The following is a 26,394-nucleotide window of genomic DNA, read 5'->3' on the forward strand; positions in this document are numbered from 1 at the left end:
TATATATATATATATATATAAAGTAAAAACAAAACTATTAATTTTAATATTCTGGAACCCAATGATACAGGTCACTACCACCACTGTAAACTGATGGGTGGTATAAATTTTCCTTCTAACAAAGATCCCATTGAGTCACCTATGCTTTCAGGAATTTCTCTTCTTTTAAATGAAGACTTCTTGAACCTACAGTTCCTTGGCCCAAGCAAGCCAAGATATCAGATATTTTCCAGCTTAATTTTTGTGCCACTCCCTACTTTGTATTCATGAGTTATAATTCTTCACAAGAAATATGAATGGAGGAGACACCGAAAAGGCTAGGCCTATTCTGTTCAGAAAAGCAACATTTGAAGGAAGGGACATCATAAGGGTTTACAAAACATGAAATAGTAAAGAGAAAGTAAGTAGGGGATGTATTTATTATCTCTCACAATAGAAGAACTAGGGGGTCACAGGATGAAACTAATAGTAAGGTAGTAGGTTTTAAAACTAACAAAAGGAACTTCTTTTTTATACAGCATGCAATTAATGTGTGGAACTCATTGCCACCAGATGTGGAAGATGACAGTTTAATGGCAGATTCAAAAAGGGATTGGACAAGTTCTTGGAGGAAAGGGGCATTAGTAGCTATTGAGCATGGGAGCTAGGGACACAGCCTCTAAATTGGAATTTTGTAGATCTTACATGCTGGAGGCTGCAAGTGAGAGAGGAACAGTGTGTGGGAGGGGAGGGGAGGGGAACCTCTCTGGTCATACCAAGTTCACTCTTTTTCAGCATCCACTCTCTGCCACTGTGTGACAGGATACCGGACAAGATGGATCTATGGTCTGATGTTGTTAATGGCGGTTTTTATGTTCAGGTTTTTGAAGACTAACAATCCAGTTTTATTATTTTCACAGTTTTAAATGAAGCCAAAGCAATGGCTTCATTTAGAGCTATAGATTGTTATGAATCTCCAGAATGAGTGAACTGATCCAGAAATGGGGAGGCAGTTCTTTCCTTTGAGAGAGATATGCTGGTCTCTGTTTACAATGAACATGTAAGGAGCACTGATAAATCCTACATAATACAGCAAGAGGTGAAAGAAGAAACCTAAAAAAAAAGGGGGGGGAGTAGAAAGACTAATAGAATGGACACATAAGATACCTTCCAGAAACAAGAATATATATATTTATCCCATGAACATGGAGCACTTACCACCTGCATGCACACAATTGTGAAGAAGCAAAGGCTGAAGAACTGGGTAATGATTCTTCCTTCCCCTGGTGTTACTTTCAGGTAGGAAGCCTGGAGCTGTTCTCCAGAAACATCTCAGGACAAGCAGAATGGTGATGGGATAGGAATCTATTTTACTTTCTCTGATGTTGCTATCTCATGACATGAAGGCAACTTGGGGCATGTCATCAAATAGGTTTTTAAACATTCTTTCTATTTTAATCTAAGAGGGTGCCACTCATAAATGCATTAATAGGTTTATTTGAAGCCATAAGCCTAGTTGATATATTCCCTGTTGAACTAGCACATCCAACCTGCTATGATTTGCATCAGGAAGTAGTTTCCTGAGTTATGTATTTTATATTTCATAATGAAGCAGAGTCTGTTCTGATTGACATTCTGAGATGTTCTTTCTTTTTCATAGGAGGCAAACTGTGGTCTTACATCAGTAAGTTCTTAAACAGAAGCCCTGAAGAAAGTTTTGAAATCCCTGAGCTCAAAAGATCCAGTTCTACTAAGATTCACCTGCAACAGCCATCTCCCAGCCCTAAGGAAATCAGTAGCAGTGTTTGCTCTGGAGCAAGTGATGGGGAGAACATGCTAAAAGTTATACCACTGAAGAGCAGTCTTACCCCAAGTTCTCAAGATGATAGTAGTAATCAGGAAGATGGCCAAGAAAGTTCTCCCAAATGGATGGATTCTGGGTCAAGTTCAGAAGAAGAATGCACTAGTAGCTATTTAACATTGTGCAATGAGTATGGACAAGAAAAAATTGATCCTAGCTCTTTAAATGAGGAACCTGTGCTGAAAATAGAGGGAAGAGGTCATAATACCAAAGACTTAGGATGCTTACAGGCAAATACTGTAGTTGGCAATGATAGTTTCAGCTCTCAGGTCATGTCTCAGGAAGTAAAGATTTTCACAGAAGATGCTGACCCAGAAATCATTAGTCCTACTAGGATATCAGATTCATTAAATAGATCAAAGAACAGCCCCATGGAACTCTTCAGAATAGATAGTAAAGATAGCACCAGTGAACTACTGGGGCTTGATTTTGGAGATAAATTATTTAGCTTAAAATCAGAACCTTTAAAGCCATTTTTTTCTGCACCAGATCGTGACAGAAGTCTTGATGCCATAGAAAGCAGAGTGGGCTTTAGAGCTCATGACACCATAAGCAGGGGTTCAAATGACTCTGTGCCGGTTATTTCTTTTAAGGATGCTGCTGTGGACGATGTTAGTAGTGTTGATGAAGGAAGGCCGGATCTGCTAATAAATCTGCCTGGTATGTCAGAGCAAATAGAAGCAGCAGCAGAAGTTAGGCCAACAAAGTATACAAAGACTGATATAGCTATTTTAGAAAGCAAACTGTTAGAAACCCCTGATGTCTTACAATTGAATAATACAACAGAACAATGCAAAGCATTTGATCAAAAGTTAAATTATGAGGTGCCTGAACTAGGCCACTCTTCTAGCAAAGAGTCAGAAGGGCAGTGTGTTGTCACTCAGGAAGTTATTAAGACACTATTTAGATCTGATTTTGATCTAGGATGCTCAGAAGCTGTGGCTCAGTTTCAAGGACTTGGAGCAAATTCTTCCACATCGTTAACCACAGCGAACACAGAGGAAAGTTTCCTGTTTATTTCTAACCCACTCTCAGGTGCTAAAGAGCATAGCATAGATGGAGATGCTGTAGAAGGTGAAGCAGTGTTACTGTTTTCTGATCAAACTGAAGATTTTGGGAAAGAGGATGCAAACCCTGTTTTATTACCAAAGGTTGAAAGTGAAGAAACAGCGTCAAAGGACAAGAGTGAAAGAGCAACAGAAGGAGAGATGGAAATACATCAAATTTTTCGGGACCTTGACAACAGACTGGCACTAACCTCCACGTTTCACATCCCAGAGGACTGCATTCAAAGATGGGCAGCTGAAATGGTTGTAGCCCTTGATGCTTTGCATAGACAAGGAATTGTGTGCCGCGATTTGAACCCAAACAACATCTTATTGAATGATAGAGGTCAGGAACTTTTGCAAATGCATTTCTTTTTATTCGCTGTTGCTTCCAATTAACTGAGTAGGCGTTTTATCTTGTAATTAGTATCTTCATTTCCTGTCTAGAGCTTCATTATCAGTGCAGCAAATTCACCCCCAGTAATAGCTTCTAGTACTTAATGATGCCATTATTCTTAATGATACTGTTTTTAGCTACAAAAGGAGTAATTACAGTTCACTTCTGCAGAAAATGGAAGGGAAAAATGTTTTGATTTCTCCTGTCGTTTTGTTTTTAGGACACATTCAGCTAACGTATTTTAGCAGGTGGAGTGAGGTTGAAGATTCCTGTGACAACGATGCCATAGAGAGAATGTACTGTGCCCCAGGTTAGAGCAATCACCTAAAATGTTTCACTTGGAAAATAGATTAGCAGCCTTCATTTTCTCATGGAGCCTATATAACATACTTCTCATTGGGAGCTGAAGTTCATGCAGTATCTGATAGGACTTTTTCTGACTGTCTTAGAATTTGAAAGAGCAGGTAACAGTATCATTCTTGAACTGTATTGTAGTCTGATATATTATAGAGCCTGTACCAAATGTCATTGTATGGAAATTGTAGTTTCTAAGACACTTTAAGAAACAGTTTGTTTAACTTAGCTATTTGCTGTTTCAGTAAGCATTGACTAGAACAATGAAAGAAAAGACGGCAGTTCAGATTGATCAAGTGTCACAACGAGCTTTTAAATGGCAGGCTTCATAACTGTGCAACAATAATAGAAAAATAAGCATTGACTTCTTTTAGATCTGAAAATGTAAGAAACATAGTGGAATATGATGAACTAAATGGACTTCGAAGTAATGTAGAGATTTCTTTTCTTAGAACTATTGCTATTAAACGCAAGGTTGCCAAGTAGGTATCTCAGGAATTTTTATGGTGACAAATATGCTTGAAACTGAAAACTCCTCATTTTAATTTTGTGATGTTATAGTTGTCAGATGATAGTGACTGCCTGGAAAGGGGTGACTAAAGAGTTTCCACTTATAACCTCTTGTTTTCAAAATTTCATATTTAGTTAAAAAAGAAATACTCTGGGGCTAGGATTTTTCATGTGTGGATTCTGTTTCAACCTGCAAAAGTTCAAAGGGAACTGTTTCAAGATGTTTGAGCAAAATCCATTCAGGTAGTTCAGTTGTCTGAGAAAAGTGAAATCTTTCTCACTTTAAAATTTAAACTGCCATAACTCTTTTCTGGCTGAATTCCTGGATCGATGGAACTTTGAAACGTGGCCTCTAGGTATTGTATAACCAAGCCATGTGTATAGTCTCTGACTGAGTTTGACAAAGGTTGGTTGAGGAATAATTTTATGAGCCAATTTAAAAAAAAAAAAGTCTCTTTTGAACTAAACTTAGCATTGAGTAGTAATTCTAGGAGTTAGTCCCATTAAAAGGAAATATAGTAAGGAGTGACTCGTTAGAAATAAAGGTGGCAGAATATGATCCATTAGCAGCTGCTAAGACTTGAATTTTGACCCCTGTTGTGAAATTGCACGTTCTCTCTGCTGAGCCTGACTGGCACAGAGGCTGCTGCTGGGTCAGTTTGCATGAGGAAGATTATAAATGTCTCAGAGAAACACAGTTAAATACTTTTATGTTTAAAAACAAACTAAATATTGCACTGCATTAACTCCAGGAACATGATTACCTGTAAGTCCCTTCACTTCAGATTTCCAGTAATTGTTACTGCTTTTGAAAAGGGGGAGAAAAGTCTTTGTTGCCGGAGTACATCTTTCATAATGCAGATAGATGTATTCCTGTCTTGTTAGCTTAGCTTTGTTGGGAAGCTTTCTGCAGCGAAAGAGTAGTGATAGCAAAGATGGAAACACAAGCCATTTTCTCACCTCGTCACTGTAGTGAGGTCTGGACTTCAAAGCCTGACTTTAGCCGTGCAAATTATGATATAGACAGGAGACCTTTCTGCCCCATTAAGTTCCAAACAAGCAACTCCTGCACCACTGGCCCACGGTCAGAGCAGAGTTGAAATAGATTTTAAATACAGAATTCAGGGTTAAGTTTTCCTGCGCCATTCACACATCGGCCTCACTGCATATGTAAGTCTGCTGGAGTTGTTTAGATTAAGTTGCCAGTCCTGCAGCTCAGTTGATGTGGACAAGCCACCATGATTGCTGGAGTCTCCTAGAGCTTATTGCAATGCTTTCATGGGTGTAAGCGTGCATCTGCACACTTCCACTTACCAGGTCAGGGTTTGCACATGCAAGGTGACTGAGGTCAGCCTGTCTGCAATACAGCAAAAGGATTTTTATCAGCATACTCTCATTTTTTCATATTTGTGCAGTTTAACCTGGTATAAATGTTGCTTTCAGCATTTAACTTAGCATATTTATATAAATGTTCGCAGTAAATTAATACAATGTTGCTTTGAGTGGACTGGCAGCTTATATCACGTAACAGTTTCATACTTGTGCTAGTAATAACCTGTGCTACTCAGTCCAGTCTGGTTCTTTAGGGCTGCTGTTTTTGAATTCTGTTCTATACCACTTCCTCAACTTCGGGCAATTAATTTTAGAGGGTTTCCTACAAGTTGGGGAACACTCCCACGATATAGGGAAGTAAACGGTACTTGAGTGATTAGTGTTCTATTCAGGACTGCAGGAGTGTTCCTGAACTCAAGTTCCCATATCAGTATAATAGCATCTCCCTCACCCTGTTCTTTGTGTGGCTTATTTTTTTAAATACAGGTTGGGTTTCACTCAGTTTGCTGTGAGAGACTCTTCTTCCAAAGTATTTACAGGAGCTGCCAAACATTATTTTTGCACAAAAAAGAAATAACCACAATATTGTGTTGAATTTGATAATCTTTTTCATAAAAAAGTTCCTAGAACAACTGCATAATACCTGATATTTTAATTCGCTTTATTTTGAATGGTCCTGGTTTAGATCTGATTTCCCCTGCACTCTGTTGTTTTGCTCTCTCTAGGGCAGGGGTGGGCAAAATGCATCCCACGGGGGCCTGCCAGGTCATTCTATCTGACCCATGGGGCCCCTAAAAAATTTAGAAAATTAATATTTATCTGTCCCTGGCTGCCTGTCATGCGGCCCTCAATGGCTTGCCAAAACTCTGTCAGCAGCCCTCCACCCAAAATAATTGCCCGCCTCTGCTCTTGGGACACTTAACCTTCTCCCTAGTCCTTCCCTGCCACAAGAATTGGGTTGGAATAGTTTTGGAGTTCTACGTTTTGCTCCCATCTTGGGACAAACTATAAGTTTTGAAATTGTGCATGAAACAGGCTTCCTACATTTTGGCCAGTCCTATTATTGGTATGTTTAATTATTTTTTTTTGCAATATGAAGAGAGTGACTGTATACAAACATGGCTTTTTAGAGCCAGCTATTACGAATCAAAACATAAACAGTGCCCCACTGGATCAGACCAATGGCCAGTCTAGTCCTGTATGTTGTCTTTGACAGTGGCAGTAGAAGATGCTTTAGAAGATGTGTGAACAGAGCATATCTAAAATGATCCCTGCCCTCAAATGCAATACAGAGTACAGTTGGATGCAGTACTATATTTGCATCAATTTTTGGAGTAGGTTTCAGAGCAACAAAAGGCAGCTTTTGGTAGCAGGATGTCACAAATTTAAAATCTTGCTAGCATAAAAGTTATGTTTTTATTACTACTGTTTACAAGTAACAACAAAAATAACTAGAAATGAAGGAGCTCTGCAGATGAAATCTGTTCAGTGGATTTATTTTCACTGTACAGTTTTGATTTTTAATTTCTTGGATTTATTGTGTTGGACTTTCACACCTGTGGGGACAGAGGATGAAAGAGAGAGTTTTAAAAAGAATAAATTGATTGCATAATTATTTAAAGGAAAATTGGCTTAAGTGTACTACTTGAAACAGCTTCTTATAGATCTGTATTTGATTGTCTATATTTCAAGATGGGGTCCTTTTCTAAACATAATTTTTAGGGGGTTTGGGTGGAGTTAGGGTGTCCATTAATAAGTTGTCTATCACTATGCCGTCTTAGAGTAGATGTGTTTTAAGACTGTAATAGAAATAGTCATTATAGCCTTCAGATTCTGAAAGATAAGGAGTCGCTAGGCTCTCACTAAACCATGGAGCAGAGGAGAAATACGACTAGGCATGTATTCTTCTCATATCATTTATATTATAAAACAAGTGCTCCTTACAGATGGTCAAGTATCAAAGAAATGGGGAAAAAATAAAGGTTTAAAAAGCTGCCTAGCATAGCCTTATGACTGCGTAAACACAGTTATATTGAACCACCACACAGTCTTGTATGTTTAATAAAGTAGAAGCCTCTTTCATCAGGGATAAAATCTTAAACAGAGGTTACATTTCTCAGAATTGACAGCAGGTGGCATTGTACCATTAATGGATTTCTGCTCTTGAACTGGCTGGCACTCTTTGCCTAACTTTTGACAGGAGCTGTAGATTGAGGGAGAGCTTTGTTGTAATTATTTGCGTAGCAAGAAAGGAACTTTCAAGTTTTGAGTTGTAGAGTAAAAGTAGTACTAACATTGGTAAAAGCATAAGGCACCTTTGCACGTTGGATAGATCTGCTCTATTAAAAAGAAAGTTCAGATTGAAACATATAATGTGATAACAGTTATCTGCAGATACTTAGAAGTAGTGTGTGTGTTATACTTTGATAAATAGCCAAACCATATCTTTGCTGGCTACCCATGATAAGTCAGATTTTGTTTCTCTAAACCACAAGAGAAATGATGATTTATAAATCATTCACCCAAAATTCAACACCATTAAGAGTAATATTCTTTTTTTTGGCAAAGGACAGTACCGTATTTTAAGAAAATATTGGAAACCACATAAATGAGAATTGTTGCTATCTTAATATTATTTGAAGTGCTTTCTGTTTGTTTACCATACTGCTTTTAAATTTTTTTGGTTTTCTAAATAATATTAAAGAGTGCTAAGCAGGTGCTGTTTGAATAAAAAGTAAAGTTGTCATCAGAACACGATGAGAATGATTCACTTTTGTTTAAACAGCCCTTCGCTCTTGTGCCCTCTGAGAACCTTTATCACATATTTGTCCAAAAGCAAGAAGGAAAAACCCACACATAATCCACCTGCCCTGTGCTTGATAATATCGGCAATGTATCTTTTTATCTCTTGGTTAATGTGCCTTGGTATTCTGAGGGGGGGAAAATTCCAGTAACAGATTCAATTTACATGGACAGAAACTTGAGCAAATGCCAAGTTAGCAGGGGGGCCATTATTCTGCTCTATAAATAAGTTTAAAAAAGAAACAAACACACACACAAACCTGTGAATCAACATGTTTTGGTCTAATTGAGGGGAAGGCAAACTAGATAAATTTTGAAATGCAAATGATCACCTTCTGTTATTTAAGTATAGTTCTTGCCAACTTTATGATCTTAGTTTTAAAGTAATTCCTATTTAAATAAGGCAATAATTGTATTACACAGTAGGCCTCAACTTTTGTAAAATTAAAACTGGGAAGTCTTTTAGCAGCCTAGTCATAGTTAAGTTTGTTTATACCTATGAAAAAGCCAAAATATAAATAGCTGCAGCTGTAGCCTAATCAAGAGCATTTTAGGGCATAATTTATCAGGATTAGGTCTTGTTGATAAAGCAAAAACAAATCCACTTGTTATTTTTATACCTACATTATGAAGCACAATGCTCTAGAGAAGATTTACTGTTTTAACATAATGTGTTGATAAAATCTGTGAACCAGTATCTTTTCCCCCGCACACTGTATATGTAACGCATCTAAATACTCCTACCAATTAAAGAGAAGTCCTACTTCATGACTATGATATTATCAGAAGGCTGTATTACCCTTTTGATGTGAAATGCAATGGCCTTTTATAAATAAATAAAATCAAAGATCATTTTTATCAACAGAAAAACAGTTTAATTTAAAATAAAATTATGATTGGAGGGAATGATCTCTGCTATTATTCTACCACCTAACATGGAAATGGTTTCACATCTGTGAAACCTGGAACTTGGATAATACAGTGATAATGAGCTAACAGAGGAATTCTGAACTTCCATTTTTCCCACCAGCTCTTTTGTGTGTGTGTATGTGTGTTTTTCTCCTCGGTAGTGAACTTTCAGCAAACTGAATGTGCAGAAATGCACACTGGTTGAGATTTCAAGTCAACAAGGGCATCTGTCCACATAATTCCTATATTTTCTGCTGCATGATCTAGAAGGTAGCTGCAGGAAATAGGATAATCACATGCTAGTGTTCTGATAATTCCACAACCTACTTAGATGTGATCAGGACATTGTCCACATTCTCTGTATAAGTGTGCATGCAAAGACATCATATACATGGCTTGGTCTAAGCCAATTTTCACTGCATGCCACAGGAAGCCTTCAAGAATCAAAGGTTTTATTTGTTAAAAATCAAAAGGGCCCCAAATTTTTCACACCATAACCTCATTGCTTTGGTTCCAAAAGCCAGCTTGACTTCTGTTGTTACACAGTTTCATGGCAGGTAGTAATGTGCAGCTGATGTTTTGAAGCATACAACATTAAAAAATATATTGCCAGAAATGCCAGCCACATTAGGTTTTATGTCATAATTTTACTTGGGGAAGAAAAATGAAGCCTGCACCAATTTATTAAATTAATACCTGAAGGTAGAAGTCCTTGGTATTTGTGTACATAATTTTTGGATTGAGATTACAGACGCTTATTGAATTATGTTCTATACTGTAGTGATTTTTTTCTTGAAGCAGATTGTTTAAGATTTGGAAAAGCTGTGGCAGATTAAAATTTCACTGACCCCTAAAAGTCAAGGGAAGAATTGGTCTAACAGTTATAGTGAGAGACTGAGATCTCTTTGGTTCTATTCTTGTTTTCCTGCATGTCCCAAATATATCACTTTGATTTTAAATGCAAAGAAGAGAATAGAAAGGCAGGATAAAGACAGTATGAGTAGCAATGATAGAAGCGATGGGTAGTTTGATTTAAGGAACAGTGAAAATGGGAAACAAGTCTGTAGAGTAACTTGAATATAATTTAGATGAGCCAAATACAGGCGAAAAATCTAGACGTGGACAAAAGATGATTGATGTGAAGAGGGGGAATAAAATGTTTTAGAGTTCTTTAAAGACATCTGTTCTCCAATCCAAAATGGCGAAATGTCATGCATGCAGATGCTTGTGAACAAAATATTTTACAGGGAGTTATAAACTTTCCACAAATAATGTATGTGACTTGCCTGTAAGGATTGTTTAGGGGCAGTGCAGTGGTATGGCTGCACCCCCCCCCCCTTCAGATTGGATCTAGCCTGGAAGTCTCTGGGGATTTTTTAAAGTTCCCAAAGCACTTAAAATCCTCCTGCTTCCCCTCTTCTGCTTTCCCTGTGGTCTTGGGGAGTACTGGAAACTTCATAGCTGTTCCTACCTGCTCCACTGGGGTGTGCAGGGGCTGGGCTGAGGTGGGAACAGTGACAGCAGGAGAGTGGTGGGCAGGGGGGTTCTGCCCTTCCCGTGCCTGCTTCCAGGGGGACCTGGCAGGATGAGGGAATCCAGCTCTCATCTGGGCTGCTACTGCTGTCACTCTTCCCAACCCCGGTGCGGCCCAGCTGAAATAGCAGGAGGGGCTTTGCAGCTTTTCCCACCCCTAGGTCGGTGGGGAAAGCAGTAGCAGCAGGCAGGGAGGGAGAGAAGGGAAGGGAACAGTATGTGCCTCTAAGCATGGAGAGGAAGGCAGGGATTCTTGTGTACTTTGGGGACTTAAAAAAAAGTCACTGTAGGCTGCTACAGTGGGGCACATGGTAGGATGTGCCACCCGCCCCCCTCCCCTCGGCCACACACACACACAGAGTGGGTGGGGTATGTCCTATCAGTGTGGGGAGGGGGTGGGGGGCAGGCTGGGATCAGGGGTGCAGCTACCTCTGCAATGGGGGCCAGGGTGCTGCTCCTGTACTCCCCTTTGCCAAATCCTGGATCCATCCCAGGCTTGTTTTAAAGTACCTCCTTTCATAAGTTCTTATACTGTATTTTTTCTGGATACGATAAGTGTTGTAAGCAATGACATGTTTTAAACAGTGTTGACTTCACAGTCACCTGCTTTATAGTTTGCTCAGAACAGAATCCAGTTAACATGCCAGGAGAAGGCATAATTCCCAAAGTGCTTGTGCACTAGTTTATGTAAGAGTGATGTTATAGCCATGATGGTCCGGAAAGTATGTGAGAGGCAAGGATTTCTTATGATGATATCTTTTAGTGGACCAACTGTGGAGTTGGGATAGTTAGACAAGCTTTCAGATGCTAGACAGTCTTCTTCAAATTGGGCATAGAACTTGAAGTTAGTCAGAAGGATTTGCTTTTAATGTGAGCAGACAGAGCTGAAAGGTTAAAAAGTGTTTGCCTTCTTTTGATAACAGAGAAGTAAGGCTTTTTGTCTGTTATGTCACCAGATTGTTTGAGGAAGTTTTAATTTTACGCTGAGTTGTTAAAAGTAAGAAAAAAAATCTCCTCTACTAACCTTTTTCCTTAAGTGACATGAGGAAATTCTTTCAAAAAAGGAACATACATGCTCATGTATTTAAAATGCCTTAAATATGATGCTTCCTATTTTCATACTCCATTTGATCTTGGCAGATGTTCATTTGACTTGCTTCACTACTTTATTGTGTAAAGACCATGCTGCATTTTTGATACTTAACTCTGGTTCAGTACTGTGTTTTATAAATTGCCAGTGCACTTTATTATGGCCGAATCACTTGTGATGTACTATTTAGTTACTGTATCTTAGGAGATCTTGGCTGACTAAATATGTATAGAGTAAATTGGCTTGGATTTATTTTATATGACTCTTTGCAAATGCTTCTTTACATTTATAAACATTAAAATAAGTTAAAATGCTAAGCTTTAAAACTTAAGTGACTTAAGGAAAATAGAATTTCTGAAGCAAGTCTAATGGCTGTTCATGTAGTACTCTGTATCCTGAGTAGCAAAAGAAAGTGGAAAACCCTGTATTTTATTTTCAGGATTTTGTAGTAGCTCTTCCCCCCTATCAGTTCTCCTTAATTGTCTTAGTTGGATAATGCTGTGGCACCTGACTATAATTCAGACTGCTGTTTTTGGGTTGTGATTGATGGGAAAACTATGCTTGATGTTAAGTTATTGCCACTAAAAATGCAGAACAAGTGAAAGGGACTCATCAGTAGTTGAAATTATAACCAATCAATCAAGAGGCAAATAGTTTCTTTTTTTTTAATCTCATGAAAAACATACCAATGCAAAATTCTAGATCCAGTGATTTTACTGTCTTAGATACTAAGTGGTATTTGACCTCCACTAGCATTAAAAATATTTTCTTATGTACTTCCTTGAAGTCTTTTTCCTAATTCAGAGCTTTCCTGTGGGAGTTACAGTTTCGCCTGGAAAACTTGCTTGATTTTTGTTCCAGATGAACTGAAAGAAAAGGCTAAGTTGCACAGTGAGCTTCACATCTACTCATCTGGCCTTGAACCTAGTATCTTTCGATCTAAAAATTGGATAGTGTTGCTGTGTGTTGTTTATAACAGGTCTTTATCAAACAAAAGTTAGATGAGGGAGAAAAGCTTCTTGTCTGCAGTAAGTAAAGGGTTTACACATATGCGTGTGCACACACGTACACCTTTTTGCATAAAGGTTGATATTTCTGTTTGAGATATTGTACCATAATTATATACTTTTAAAAGAAGACAAAAGAATGCATCTTGGATATAATACTAATAAAGGGTAAAAATTTTACTTCTAAAATAGCTTAGATTAAGCTCTACTTTCTACTCTAGAACTGGCTTTTAAAATTTATTTTTAAAATACACAACATTATTTGTGGCATAGAAGAAAACAAAATATTGCTATTTATGACATAAATATTCAGATAAATATGGAAAACATAAAAGTAGTGTTTCAGTCGAGGCCAGCAGGTATACTAGAAAAATAGTTTTGGATTTCTCTACAGAGGCTGTTTATCTGTATCAATTAGAGACATAAGTAAACTTGATGAGCATTTCACAAAACTAGCTATTTTCAATTACCAGTAAGGGTTACCGATACTGTACAGGGGTGTAGCACTTCTGTTGCTTTGCATTAGTTAATACAGCTTGTCTCATGGATATGGATTGGAGGATGGAGAGAAAATAGCTCTTCTCCTTAGCTTGTGTAAAAGTTGAAAAAACTCCTGATTTGTTTACCTTAGCATCTTTTTCCAGTTGAAAGGATCTTGTGCTTACAAGTTCCTTTGTATAATTTTTCCCATAATTTTGTACAGTTATTTCTAGAAATCACAGCATTGTCACTTATATGTATAAGAATGTGAATAGGGTCCTTGATTTCAAGGTTTATAAAGGACTGGCACAACTATCCCCATGTTATTCACTTAGGCTTATAGGTCACTACCATTTATTGTCTAATTTACTTTGCTGATGGATAGAGATGAAAATGTTTTCTTCATGAAGGCAGATATTGTGGTTTAGATTTGTTGCATTATTAAAGCTTTAAAAAAAAGCATATGTACTGTGTGGCGTATTACATTAGCTAGCTACTTTTGTATCACTTGAAAACACTTAATAATCTATAGTTTCTAAATTTTCCTGTGATGTGAATTTGAGATAAAATGCAGTGACATTGATGTAGCATTCTGCATTTATTACTGTCAATATATAACCTCAAAAGTAATGTGACCTGTTCAAAGTAAGGGAATATAAACAGCACATGTTTACATATTTTCAGTGACTTTTTAAAAGAAAGAAAACCTCTTATTCTAATTCTGTAAATGAAAAGAGTGGGCCTGATGAGGGCACAGGAGCTGAAGAGGAAGCACTGGGTAGTTTGGGAGAAGAGTGAAGCTACCTTTAATTTGACATGGAGGGCATATGGATGCTTCACCTACATGACTTTTTCCTTAAAAATTTTGTCTCGGTTTGGTACCGATCATTTGGAGTCTGTTCCTGTTGCTTATAGTACTGCCATGCCTCCTTTAAAAGATAAGTTGAATCCCTTGTGTGACTTTTATCTCATTTTGGTGTTTGGGAGTTGTGTCAATATAGGGAAAGTGACCTGTGTTGATGCAACTCTTCTTATGTTGTAAGTTACCAGTATTTGTATGGTTAGATTTGATCTTAAAGCCAGGTGAGCTGGGCTTTAGTTTCCTCCGTCTGTTAATATCTGTGCGCCTCATTTTGCCAATCTGTAAATTGAGGTAATATTTACCAGCCTCCTGTAACAAATAGTGTTGTGATTCTCTGGTTGAAGGTGTTGGGGGGTTGATTCTTCAATGAACTGGTCAGCACTGACTCCCACTAAAGCAAAATAATGGAATAGTGTCATTGTCTAGAATAAGCTTTTCTATCATCTCCTTCTTTACCCTGGACCAGTCCTGTCAGATTTCTGAGCTCAGGGAATTTGTTTTTATTAAACAGAATGTGTCAATGAATTGAGAAGATCATTGTGTACTAATCATTATTTTTGGATTCCTCCCCCCACCCCTCCATGCCTTTAGGGACTAGATTATCTGTATTGTATGGCACTATCATGTTATAAGGGGTTAGTTATCCACATAAGTAGATTTGTATTAAGGAAAGGGGTAAATTTAAAGCAGAATGGTTAATTCTGATTAACTTCCTGTGTGGATGGTCTTATTTCAGAATAGAGTGTATTTATAATTCTAAGTTTAAATTCTAATAATAGTTTTAATAGTCAACTAGTTCAGAACAAGGCACTCTTAGGGGATGGGCTGAAAAACAGTTCCTCAGAGGGTAATATAGGTCACAGATTTACTCTGCGTTAGTTGTTCTGTTGTAACTGCCTGTGGGTATGTACTTACTGGGTGTGTCTGCACGTGAAAATAATGTGATGCAATAAACTATGGTGCATATTGTGCTGGAGTTTATTGCTCCCAGCTGCTGTGTTTATACCTGCTCCTGGGACCGAAGCGTGTTGAACTGGATTGGCGCAGCCCTGGCTGGCAGGAGGCCTGAAGGGTCAGCCTGCCAGCCTGGGGCTGCTCTGACGTGGCTCAGTGTGCTGCAGAGGGGCTGGCAGGGGCGTGAGGTTGCTCCAGTGTGGGGCTGGCCAGCAGACAGCTCATGCCCCAGCCAGCCCTGTCAGTGTCTACACATGTGCTGCTGCACACTGAAGAACGCCACCATAGGATAATACTTGTGTTTACAAGTACTAATCTCTGGTGAAGTTAATTCGTTTCCTGTGGGGTAATAGGGCTGCACATGTAGATGCTGTAAATTTAGTGCGGAGCTAATTAGGCAGCTCTGCAGTAAACATCTTTTGTAGATGCGCCCGCTCTTTGGTAAGTAAAAGCTAAATCTTGGTAATTTATCCCTCTTTTACTAAGAGTTAAACAGCTGTGGTTTAGCTTCCACATAATAAAGGATTACAATGTGCACACCAGCAGTTATCACAGGGTGGTTGATGTGTGGAAAAATCTCGCTCTCTTCATCTAATAGTAAATTGTTCAGCTTTCCATTATGTTTAATCTGGAGTAAGAACATCCACACTGGGAGTTAATCAGATAAAACTGTTCTAAAATAACTGCCTGTGTAGAGGAGTCCAAAGTGTTTTGTTAAATCCTACTTTCCATTCACGCTGCCTTAGTTTTAATGAACTAAATCAAAGTGTACGGTTCGCTTTAGGGCCACATACAAGCGTTATGTTTCTACTGAGAGACTCCCTGTTCTCCTAATAGAAACAACAAGCGTGCAAGCATTCATGCTGTTTGTCCTGGACCAAAAATGGTGGTTCTAGGAGAAAAGTAGCCTGACTCCAACCCAGTAGAAATGCCTTCTGGTGAGTTTCTCCTAGGAAAATGAATGTTTCCACACCTCCCTGTAGCTTAACTCCTCCTAAGGACCAGGAGAGGTTGAGCTGCGGGGAAAGGTTTCCTTACTTTCTGGAGACTGGGGTCACCTTGGTCTAGAGAATGCACCAGGGGGCAGTTGCTCCTGCCCTTCCCATGGATGGGGAGGGGAAGGGAGGGGAGGGGCAGCTGCCAGGTGCTTCCCACATGTTGAGGTCTCTGGTGTGAGGAGAAGGCAGGGGTTTTGTGGTGCTGCTTAGTTTGTTTGGCTCCTGGGAGCCAAGGGCAGGGAGCAGCACTGCAAGCCCCTTGCCCACTTCTCACACCAAGGACCCTGGTGTGTGACATGGATGGGAGGGGAGGGGAGCACCAGCCACTGCTCCCCTGCCTCTTCCTTACACTTAGTTTGGGGAAGAGGCTGGGGGGCTTGCCAGCTCCTTCTGGCTTCTTCTTGCCACCCAAACCACCTTCCTGGGCAATGGGGGTAGGGGTTGCAAAGCCCTGAGGCCCAGAAGTGGAACTGGGTAAACTATTCCCTGCCTGGTTCCTGGTACCCTGGGCTTTAAATGCCACCTCCACCATTCAGCTGGGCAGCAGAGGTGAGCTTGCAAAATCTGGAAACTGGGAATCAGGTTTGGGGAGGTTGTCTCTGCTGCCCCTGCCATCCAGCTGTGGGGGTGCCAGGAGCTGAGCAGATCCGCACCCCTTCCCCCACAGCTCCCTGCCCACTCCCTGGACTGGAGTCCCCTCTCTGAAGGGAGAAGAGTGGGGGAGGGAAGTTTGCCAGGCTGCTGCTCCACTTAGCTCCCGGGCACTGGGAGCCGACTAGAGGATAGCCCTGGTGCTCCTCACCCACTTCCTAGACCAGAGTGCTTGGTCTGAGGCATGGGCACAGAGCTTTTCCCCACTGCTCCTGTTCCCCATGCTTTTCCCCAGACAGGGTTCAGTGCAAAGAGCAAGGGAGAGGGGGCAGATGAAGGCTGCAGTGCCTGTACTGCTCTGTCTCCCAGAATCATTTCTAGTGGAAATTTCTAGCAGAAAGCTCGTTTTCTAAAGGAACCAGTAAAGGGCATTCCCATGCAAAGGAGTTTGTGGTGAGATGTTTTGGGACTCTACAACCTGCAAGTAGAATGGCCTTTTTTTAAAGGCATGCAACTAGAAGGTCTCCCTCAGTGAAAAAAAAATGGCTTTTTAGAAAAGAAGTGCTTATGATTCTGATGCAGTTCTGTATCTGGCACTGTATAGCTCAGACCTGTAGACATACAGACTTTATATTGGTGGGGCTGTGTTAGCTGGGGTGTGATGTTTTTCTTTCTTTCTTTCTTTTTAACAGGAGGTATATACTCAAAGAAGCCTAGATACAGTCTTAGTTTTTAAAAAGGAACCCCCCCCCCCCATCTTATGGATATGGACAGATGTAACTTTAAACTGTTTTAAGAAGGGAAGAGGCATGTCTCAAGCACTTTGGTTTTACTGTTAGGTCTGTCCATTCTATACGAGTATAAATAAGCTAAAAAACAACTTTAACACTGTTTGATTTAGGTTTAAAGTTACAGAGGTTTAGCTGCACTTAAAGCTGTATGGGGGGGAGACAGTACATAATTACATTGGAACAGCTTATAGCGGTATAGTTGAATACTAGTATACAGGTTTCCCTCGCTTTATGCTGTACATGCATTCCTGGAAAATGGTGCATAACTCCAATTCGCATAAAGGGAACCCACTTTACAATGTAACAAGTAAGGATATGTTCCAAGACCTCGACTGTACTGACCCCTTCAACTGTACAGACATGGCGTTGCTATGCTCCCAGGACAGCTGGAGCTCCAGAAGCACAGGCACCAGTTACCTCAAGCGGCAGCCATGGGTGCTGCTGCCAGGCAGCTTCATGGCTCACAGCTCTTGGGGTGCTGCACTGATGGGGCCAGAGCAGGCCGGGCTGCAGAGGCTGGTGCTGCAGCCTGGCTGGGGCACCTCCACCCAGCTCAAATAATTTTTTCTTCCTCCTCCTATGGAGTCATTTCCGCAATGCACTGCACAAAGCAGCTGACTGTGGGCTTCCACCACACCAAGTAAATGAGTGAATTTACCTTGCAAATAACAAATTTTTGGTATAAAAAGGGTCATCGGATAAGAGTGAATTCCCACATACAGAACCTGCATAAAGCGAGGGAAACATTTAAATTGTTATGTATGTCCAAACCCTATGTGTGGCGAATCTTTTTCTTTTTCTACTGTCTTGTAACCATTGCCTTAAAGTGCAGTCATCAAGGTGTTGAACATCAACTTTCATTGTAGCTAATAGAAGTGGCAGTGCTCATGGTTCCATGAATGACTGGGCTGTCAGTATGTTGGTCAGCTGGGGAACTGTAGTCACTGTTTTCCTATTCCCTGTTACAATGATTTGATGCATTTGTAGTTCCTTTGCTGTCATCCACATGTTTGTCACCATAAAAAGATATACAAGCATTTTCTAAACTGGCATAATGTGTTTCATAGCAACTGCTACATAACTAAATACTAATCAATGTGCTCTGCTTGGAATCTGGTGTGGATTTTGATACAAAAGCAATTTTAGTATAGCTATTGAATATTTGACTGTTAGAATTAAGATTTTTCTCTTCCCTGCCATTTCTTATACTCCATATTTTAGGGCAGACTTGAGTTTTTTAAATGAGACTGCCTGTCAAAGCCAGATGCTCTCTGTTTGCCACAACTGTGGGCATGTGAATGCATATAATGGGTGTGTACACCAGTCTTGCTGTTCCCTTGCTGTCTGCACTTTTCTGAGGGTAAAGAATAATGAAAAAAGTTCCTGGGTGGCTGCTGGAGAGTAGGGATGGGAACTTCCTATAACAAGTTCTTTGATTTGAATTTAATCAAATCAGTAACTTTCAGTCACCACCATCTGATGACTTTGAGTAGCCTATATGAAATGCATTCTGTGATCTCAGTCCAGTTCCCCATGGACAAACTATGTTCATCTCCCCCTTGCCCTTTGGCCAAGAGCTAGCTAACTGAGTTACGTTTTCACTGTCTAGGACATTAGTTGACTGTTTTTGCCAGGTCCCTATTTTGTAGATGAACAGAGTTCATTCAGAAGAATGATCAATCTATCTCTCTCAAACTTCATTTTACGAGGCAAAATTGAAATCCAGTGAAGAAGAACCCTAACTTGAATGCTTGCTAGGCTTGAAACTATCCATATTGTGCAACTCATGTATTAAGGATACTGTGTAGGTGCCCTTAAAATGGAATCTTTAATAGGACATGACAGAGCTAAGTAATTTGCAGGCATTATGAAAGCTATGTATTATTTAGTATATGTTCAGTCAATGTTTACTATTAGGTATGTAAATATATATGTTCATTTTGAATGTGTAATTGATCTTTTTCATACCATCTAAATGTCTTGTATTCAGAGGTTGGAGCTATCCTGGAAGAGACAGAAGCCTGTGACTGGTGGAGTCTGGGTGCCATTCTGTTTGAACTCCTCACAGGGAAGGTAAGAGATGGTGCAGTGTATAACCAGATAAGAGCTGGGTCCATAGTTGAGGTATTTATATTTCATCAGTCAATTACTGTAAGTATTTACCACCCAATGAGCAAAGTGGATTTAATCTCCTCTCCTCCTACTTTGTCTTCTCATATGAGGCCGTCTAATATAGTGTCTGAACTAATGCAGGCATATAGCACAATCCATTATTTTAAAAGTTAATGTATGTGGCTAATATGCTTATATGATGATATTTGGCAAATAAACAGGTCAAAAGAAAAATACGTTACTGCTTATCAGGAATGTTAATTGATATTCTAAAATAATTAGTATTTGGCCACATCCAATCAGTTGATTTATTGTATAGCTCTAGTAGTTTAGATTTGAACAAAATGTAGTTTATATGGTTCAAAAGGATCGTAACAATGGAGAAGGCCATTGTAATGTAGCAGAAGTAGGTGAAGGATGTGGCTACAAGCAGATTACAGTAGAACTCATATAAAACCATTCTTCCAGGAAGAGTTCAAGTACCTTTTATACACTCCTCTGACTTTTGCTTTATATTGAGGAAATGGGAGATGTGTCTCTTTCTTTGTGGACTTTGAGTTGTTCACAAGGAATCTTCTAGTCCCAGAATCCACAACCCAGATAAAAGCTAACACTGTATTTAAAATTATAGTTCTTTAATGGGCACATATATTATCATGTAACCACGCATAACATAACATGAGGTAGGTTAAAAAGTGTTCCTGATTGATTGTTTCAGACACTGGTTGAATGCCATCCAGCAGGAATAAACACTCACACTTCTCTGAATGTACCAGATCACATATCAGAGGAGGCCAGATCACTCATTCAGCAGGTAATTTAACTAAGAATTTATTCTATATGTGTAAGCAAGCCTATATGTGCAAACATTTTTCTAACTAATGAAGTGGTAAAATAAGTATAACTACAGTCAGCTGGTTGTTGTGATGTTGGTACCTGTCCTACCAGCACTAATGAATTTTGCATGAATGTATTGTTATGGAATAATCTGTGTTTTTTTTAAATGCCAACACCTTATAAAAGATTAAGAATTGACTTCAAGGTGAGAACAGGTAAGCTAAAGTTGAGGTTTTTTTGAAAATCTCAGAGGTGTTGTGCAACTCTTGTAGGATTTTTTCCATAAATGTTAAAATAGATTGTTTGGATGGATTTAATTCAGTCCAAAAAATAGTGAAGCCATTTGACTCCATTTAAACCGTAGCTTGCTGCTATATGTTAACCATTCCTTGTGACATTGGTATAACTGAGAATGTGTCAAGTCTTCAAGAAAGGAGAGATATTCATGGCATTCTTTGTTAAGAATATAACTCCTGTTTTAAATAGTGAATAATCTGTTTTTTGCAACAGGTAGATATCTTTTCCTAGCATATCCTGTATTGAAGGATGGAAGCAGTGGGCTTGCTGGCATTGAAAACTTATAAATTTCCAGATGGATGTGTTGTGTTTAACATTTTCAACAGAGAGAGGAAAGGTGGACAGTAGTTGCTGTGTTTAGTTTCTCTCCACATTTAGGTATTCATGACCGATAGCATGAGATGCAGAAATATCTATTTATTCATGCATTGTGTAGAATTGCAGTTAATCCTATTTTCCTTCCTTTCCTCTACTACTTTCATTCATTTCCACCTTAACTTAGGACACTTACCCTAGAACTGATTTGATTCCATTTGTGGAAGACGTTCTTGTGATTTGGACTTTGAATGAAGAACATTTGGATAGGGATGTCACAAACACTGACATCTCTCAGGCTTGGATTTGAACTGAGTTCTGAGAGAGGCAAGTTCTTAAAGAGACCTGAGAAAGGAGAGTGGGAGAGCTTGATAAGCCAAAGAAATCAATGAAAAACTGGCTACTCTACATTTATTCTAGAAGAGGTTGTTTGTCAAGGAAGTGGAGTATAGTTCCTTGAACCTAACGTTTAAAATAGACTATGTGAAGAACTCAAAGTCAGATTTAGATGTTAGATAAATCCAGCATACTTAATGTTGCAGTATGCCACCAAATTGAGTGCTAGTGTAGCACCAATGTGTGTAACATCACCCAAGTGTGTAACAGCTGAACAATATGCAATGAAGGAAATGGCTCCTGTACACTCCTGTAGCTGTAAACCTATAAATTGTCTAGTCCACTTCTTAGATTAGTCTCAGTTGTAAACTAAAGTATCATTTGGTCTACTTTTTAACTATTCCAACCAACAGGCTTCTTACCACTCACAGTCTGAGGTTGCAGACTGATAGTGTACTCCTTTGCTTTGAGGCAGCTGCCCAATTTTATTTCATATAGATAATAATGTCCTATGTGTACAGAAAGCAGCCACCACTATGTCTATTAGGAAGTGTGTCAGATCAGGTTAAGCCCTCAAGTGCTGTCTGGTAACTTGGCGGATAGAGGTTCAGCTCCATAGGTTAGTAAATCAAATTTCTGTTGTGTCACTGTCCAAGGAAACTACATTCATTGCTGAGGAAGCTTTGTCAGGAAAAGGAAGAAAGGGTCTCCTGGCATGGTTAGCAATTTGTCATTGTGACTTTCCTCTTCCACCCCCGCATAGGTTATGCAGGTCATAATATTACAAAATAACTTGCAGGGATCAGTGTTCAGCTACATGGAAGACAATGCTAAACTTTGTCTTGTGGCACATAGCTTCCACTGTAACTAACTTCTTCGTCTAGCTAACTTAAGTGCTTTTCACTAAAGGGAAAACAAAGATCTCTTTTAATTGTATTTTATATCTTTTGTCAAAAGAATTAACTACATTTCTTTATTTTGGTTGGTATTTTGTACACAACCAAAGTTGTGTGTTGCTTCAAGATTTTGCCATCTAATAAAGTACGGAGCATGTTGAAATAGATAACATAGGTACCTAGAGTTGTTGCTGATGCCACTTTCCAAGGTTAAAAGTTTTTGTCCTGGAATACAAAACTTTAAAATTAAAAATTCTTCATGTACACTTTCTCAACTGCTATTGCTTATTCTATTTCGGCAGACGTCAGAATGCCAGTGATTGCAAGTGCATTTGCTGGCCAGTGTAAAACATCCAAGTAACACAGTTACTTGTACCAGTGACATTATTAGTTTAAATGGTAGAGCCAACAGTGCTGATTAAAATACATATGGGTATATATTCTTTCTTACTCTCAGGTCTACACATTGGCATGCATTGAAATGAGAGGGCATACTACCTCATCATGACATCTAGGAGAAGAAGCTGTGTGATTGATTTTATGATCTGAAACATTCTGACCAAAAGGAAAAATAAATATTATTTAAACGCCCCTGTTCCCCCCCCAAAAATTAAAAAAACTCCACAAAAAACAAACATCTAAGACTAGAAAAATTTGGCTGGCTCTTTATTAGACTGTTTGCATGATTTCCTTTACAATCCCTTTAAAGAGACCAATCAGCATTAAACTCAGCAACTAAAGATACTAGACTTTCCTTCCATGTGAACTGAGCCTTTGTGAGTATGCTGTATGGTTTTTAGATTGACAGTAAAAAGCAAACAAGCTGCTTAATTTTAGCAAATTTCCATTAAGCTATTGCACCAGTTTTCACCAAGATCTTGCTTTTACATTTGCTATAAGACTTTAAAGATTCTGTAGAAAAGCTCTATAGAAGCACTTCAGAAAATAAAAGCTGTTTGTACCACAGTACAGTATTCTAGTACTGCAGTGACCTTCTCATGAAACTTCAAGCAGAGAACAGTTAAAGTCCATCATCTGTGGTATTACCTAACTGTGATGGGAATGAAAGGGTGACTGTAGACTGAAGTCAACACACCCAGTTCTACAATGCCAGCTATGGTGTTGAGTCTGTCTTTTAAAATAAGGTTACAGCCTCTGGAGAATAGAAGTCCAAGCATGCAGTTTTCCAGAGGATTGTACGGTAGAATATGTAGTCTTAGCAGAGTGTAAATGTATGCCTAAGAAAAAAAGAAATAATTCCCAAGAATGTATTCCCAAGAATGTATTCTGTCTGCTGGATCTTATAGATATTTATGTACTGTGCTTTGAGCTCTTGAAAAGTTGCCTATGTGATTGGGCAGTGATGTACCTAATTCTTAGATCTTTTTAAGCAATAGTCCTCATTCACTGATTTAAATTTTGTGGATCTTTTAAGCTTTTGCAGTTTAACCCTGTGGAGCGTCTTGGGGCTGGAGCAGCTGGTGCTGAAGACATCAAATCTCACCCTTTTTTTGCACCTGTAAATTGGGCAGATCTGGTGGGATGAAAGGAACTGGTCCTCTGAACATGCTCAGGTCTTCTCATGGACAAGTATCTCTGGCACAGAGGCACCCTGACTTGCTAGTCTAAGGACCACCAACTCGCTTGGACCACATGAATAAAAGATACTGGAGTAATCATGCCAAAAGCAAGCATTTCTAACACAAATCACTAACTGGACAGGGTGCTAGCTTATGCTTTATTGCAAGTGGCTGCTATGTGAAACCCTTTCATCAAAGGTGCAGTCTATATTGAAAAGTCTGGGTAGCACGTTTATAACTGCCAATTTGTGAATTAAATAGGGCCAGGCACACAGTCTATGTGTTTTGTCTGCCAATGGAAGGGTATGTATACCAGCGGAAGGTAGGGTCTTTTATAGTGTCAATAGGTTATTTCCCTATGCTAGAGGCAGCTCTGGGGAAAAAAGATCAAATTATTTATAAGTGGCATATGCTGAATGAAATACTAAAATGCTTCATGCAAAACTTGACATGTAAAACTAAAACTATGTATCCATTACAAATTAGGAAAGCTGTTACATAATACCGTGGAATGTATCTTGAAAGTGGTTGCATATCATTTCAAATGGTGAAAAGAGCTTATAAAAAACAAACAACCCTGTCAGCGTTGTGCTTTGTTGGTTGGCAGTGAACTCTGGCTCCATAACGTTGAATAAGTTATGTGTTTGTCACTACAAAAAGGGAACTCTCTTGCTTAGCCAGATAAATATTACTTTAGTAATGTAATAAGGACCAAGAAAACAAGATGCTAAATAAATGTATGGATATGGAAATGAGGCTCTTCTCTCTTAATTGCAGTTACGAGTGTTTCACATAACAAACCTTTTATTTTCTCTGTGTGTTTTACTGATATCCACTCCCTCCTGGAGACCACCCTCTGTTTATTCCCTTTTTCTAATGAATCTGAATTTTTCTGTTTGTTTCTTGATAATTGCAAGAATGGCTACACAAGAATGGCTTGTATCACTCACTTGCTCTGTGTGTTAAGGTACTTAATGCTGGAAGTCCCACTTGTCACTCATTTGGGAAGTTTAAGCATCTCCTGAAGATTGGCAACTGAAGGAGAGAAAATTATCTGACCTGTATCGTAGTAGACTTGAGGAAGGGAAGTGGGAGAAGAGTCCTAAGAAATGCAGAGACATTATCATCAATTTTTAAAAATTCTTGAAATATACACCTATTTCTGGTATTCCACTATACCAGTCTGTGCTCCTGATGTGCATGAATACAGTACAATGGGATTTTCTTGTACAGATAATGTATTTGATTTTTTTTTACTGTCCTCTTTTCTTTCCCCCCAGCTTTATCCGGAGACCAAAGGGCAAATTCTTTTGGTAAAGGGAGGTTTCAACAATGGTTACTTTATTTAAAAAAAAAAAAAAAAGAATTACCCCATTTGTATTTTAGCAACCTGTTTTATGGGCACTCCCAGTAGTGCATCTGTCCTGTCTCCATCTGTTAGGTACTAGGTCTCTGTATTAAAATAAAGTGGAAAAGGAAAATGCTTCACTTAAACAAAGGAAATCTGGAAACCTTTTTTTCCCCCTTTTAAATTATTCCACTCCCTCTTTTTTTTTTTTTTTTCCCTTTTTTGTGATCAAAACTCCAGCAGAGGGGCTACAACAACAGTGCAGGTTGTAACCAGGTCACCAGTATCATTGCTTATGGAGTGGTGTCCAGGATTACATCACTCTCAGAAATTGCATTTCAACCTACCACCCGTTGGCTTCATAACAGGAACTCCCTCAGGTGAGCCACAGGAACAACTTCCTGTGCCGAGCTGGTAGGAAATCTCTAATGCTCAGTCCAAGCTGCTGCAGAGTTTCCTTCCAGCAGTGCCCTGGCTGTGACTTTGGGGGGAAAGCTCATCGATCAAGTGAATCCTCCCTTCCCTCAACCACCTGACTTGATCCCTTGGGTTCTTTCTGTAGGACGCCACCAGATAACTATTGTCAGTCTGCCGACCCATCCAAATACAGTAGTTTTGCCAATAAACTAAAAACATTTTCACATTATCTTGACTTTTTAAATGTTGTCTTGTTCTAACCACTCAGGCTCGAGTGCCGTTCGCGACCACGCACAATACGGAATAGTATGCAAGCATAGCCTGGAGGAATCCATATTAAAAAAAGAAAGCTTTAATTTAAAAGGGACCAAATAGCTACTTATTTTTTAGTGAACAGCACTTGCTTTCATGATTGACATCGAAATACTCATTCAAGGCAAATGTTAGGTCTTCAGCAATTTGACAGGGCAAAAATTTGATTAAGTGTAAGAAAGCTGTCACTTGGCAATACAACTTGCCCTTAATACTATACTAAGTTTTTTGCTCCCTAAAACTGATGTAATAGGCACTGTGATAGGAGAAGCTATGCCCCCCCACCCCACTAGGATATGTAATCTGGAAATCTGTTTCTCACACGTGGCCCATTATCTTTTAATTGCTGAGCACCCACAACTCCAGTTGATGTCAACAACTTCTGCAGGTGCTGAGTACCACTGAAATCTGGTGACTTAGACTTTCTGTGCTATGGGTGTTTTCTGAT

The 26,394-nt window shown here is 39.2% G+C and overlaps 1 protein-coding gene across 1 annotated transcript in view; it reads left to right on the forward strand.

The window, feature by feature from the left end:
- RPS6KC1 (ribosomal protein S6 kinase C1) overlaps nt 1-24,624 on the forward strand; it is a 174,788-nt gene extending 150,164 nt beyond the window's left edge. Inside the window, exons 12-16 of the mRNA XM_019516441.1 lie at nt 1,640-3,232; nt 3,504-3,593; nt 19,487-19,569; nt 20,327-20,422; nt 23,725-24,624. Of these exons, the coding sequence (XP_019371986.1) occupies nt 1,640-3,232; nt 3,504-3,593; nt 19,487-19,569; nt 20,327-20,422; nt 23,725-23,835 (1,973 nt within the window). The 3' untranslated portion in view covers nt 23,836-24,624. The remainder of the gene's footprint in view (nt 1-1,639; nt 3,233-3,503; nt 3,594-19,486; nt 19,570-20,326; nt 20,423-23,724) is intronic.
- The last annotated feature ends 1,770 nt before the right edge of the window (nt 24,625-26,394 follow it).

Source organism: Gavialis gangeticus, unplaced genomic scaffold (assembly GCF_001723915.1).
Source record: "Gavialis gangeticus isolate Ggan-Ray unplaced genomic scaffold, GavGan_comp1, whole genome shotgun sequence".
Taxonomy (NCBI): domain Eukaryota; kingdom Metazoa; phylum Chordata; order Crocodylia; family Gavialidae; genus Gavialis; species Gavialis gangeticus.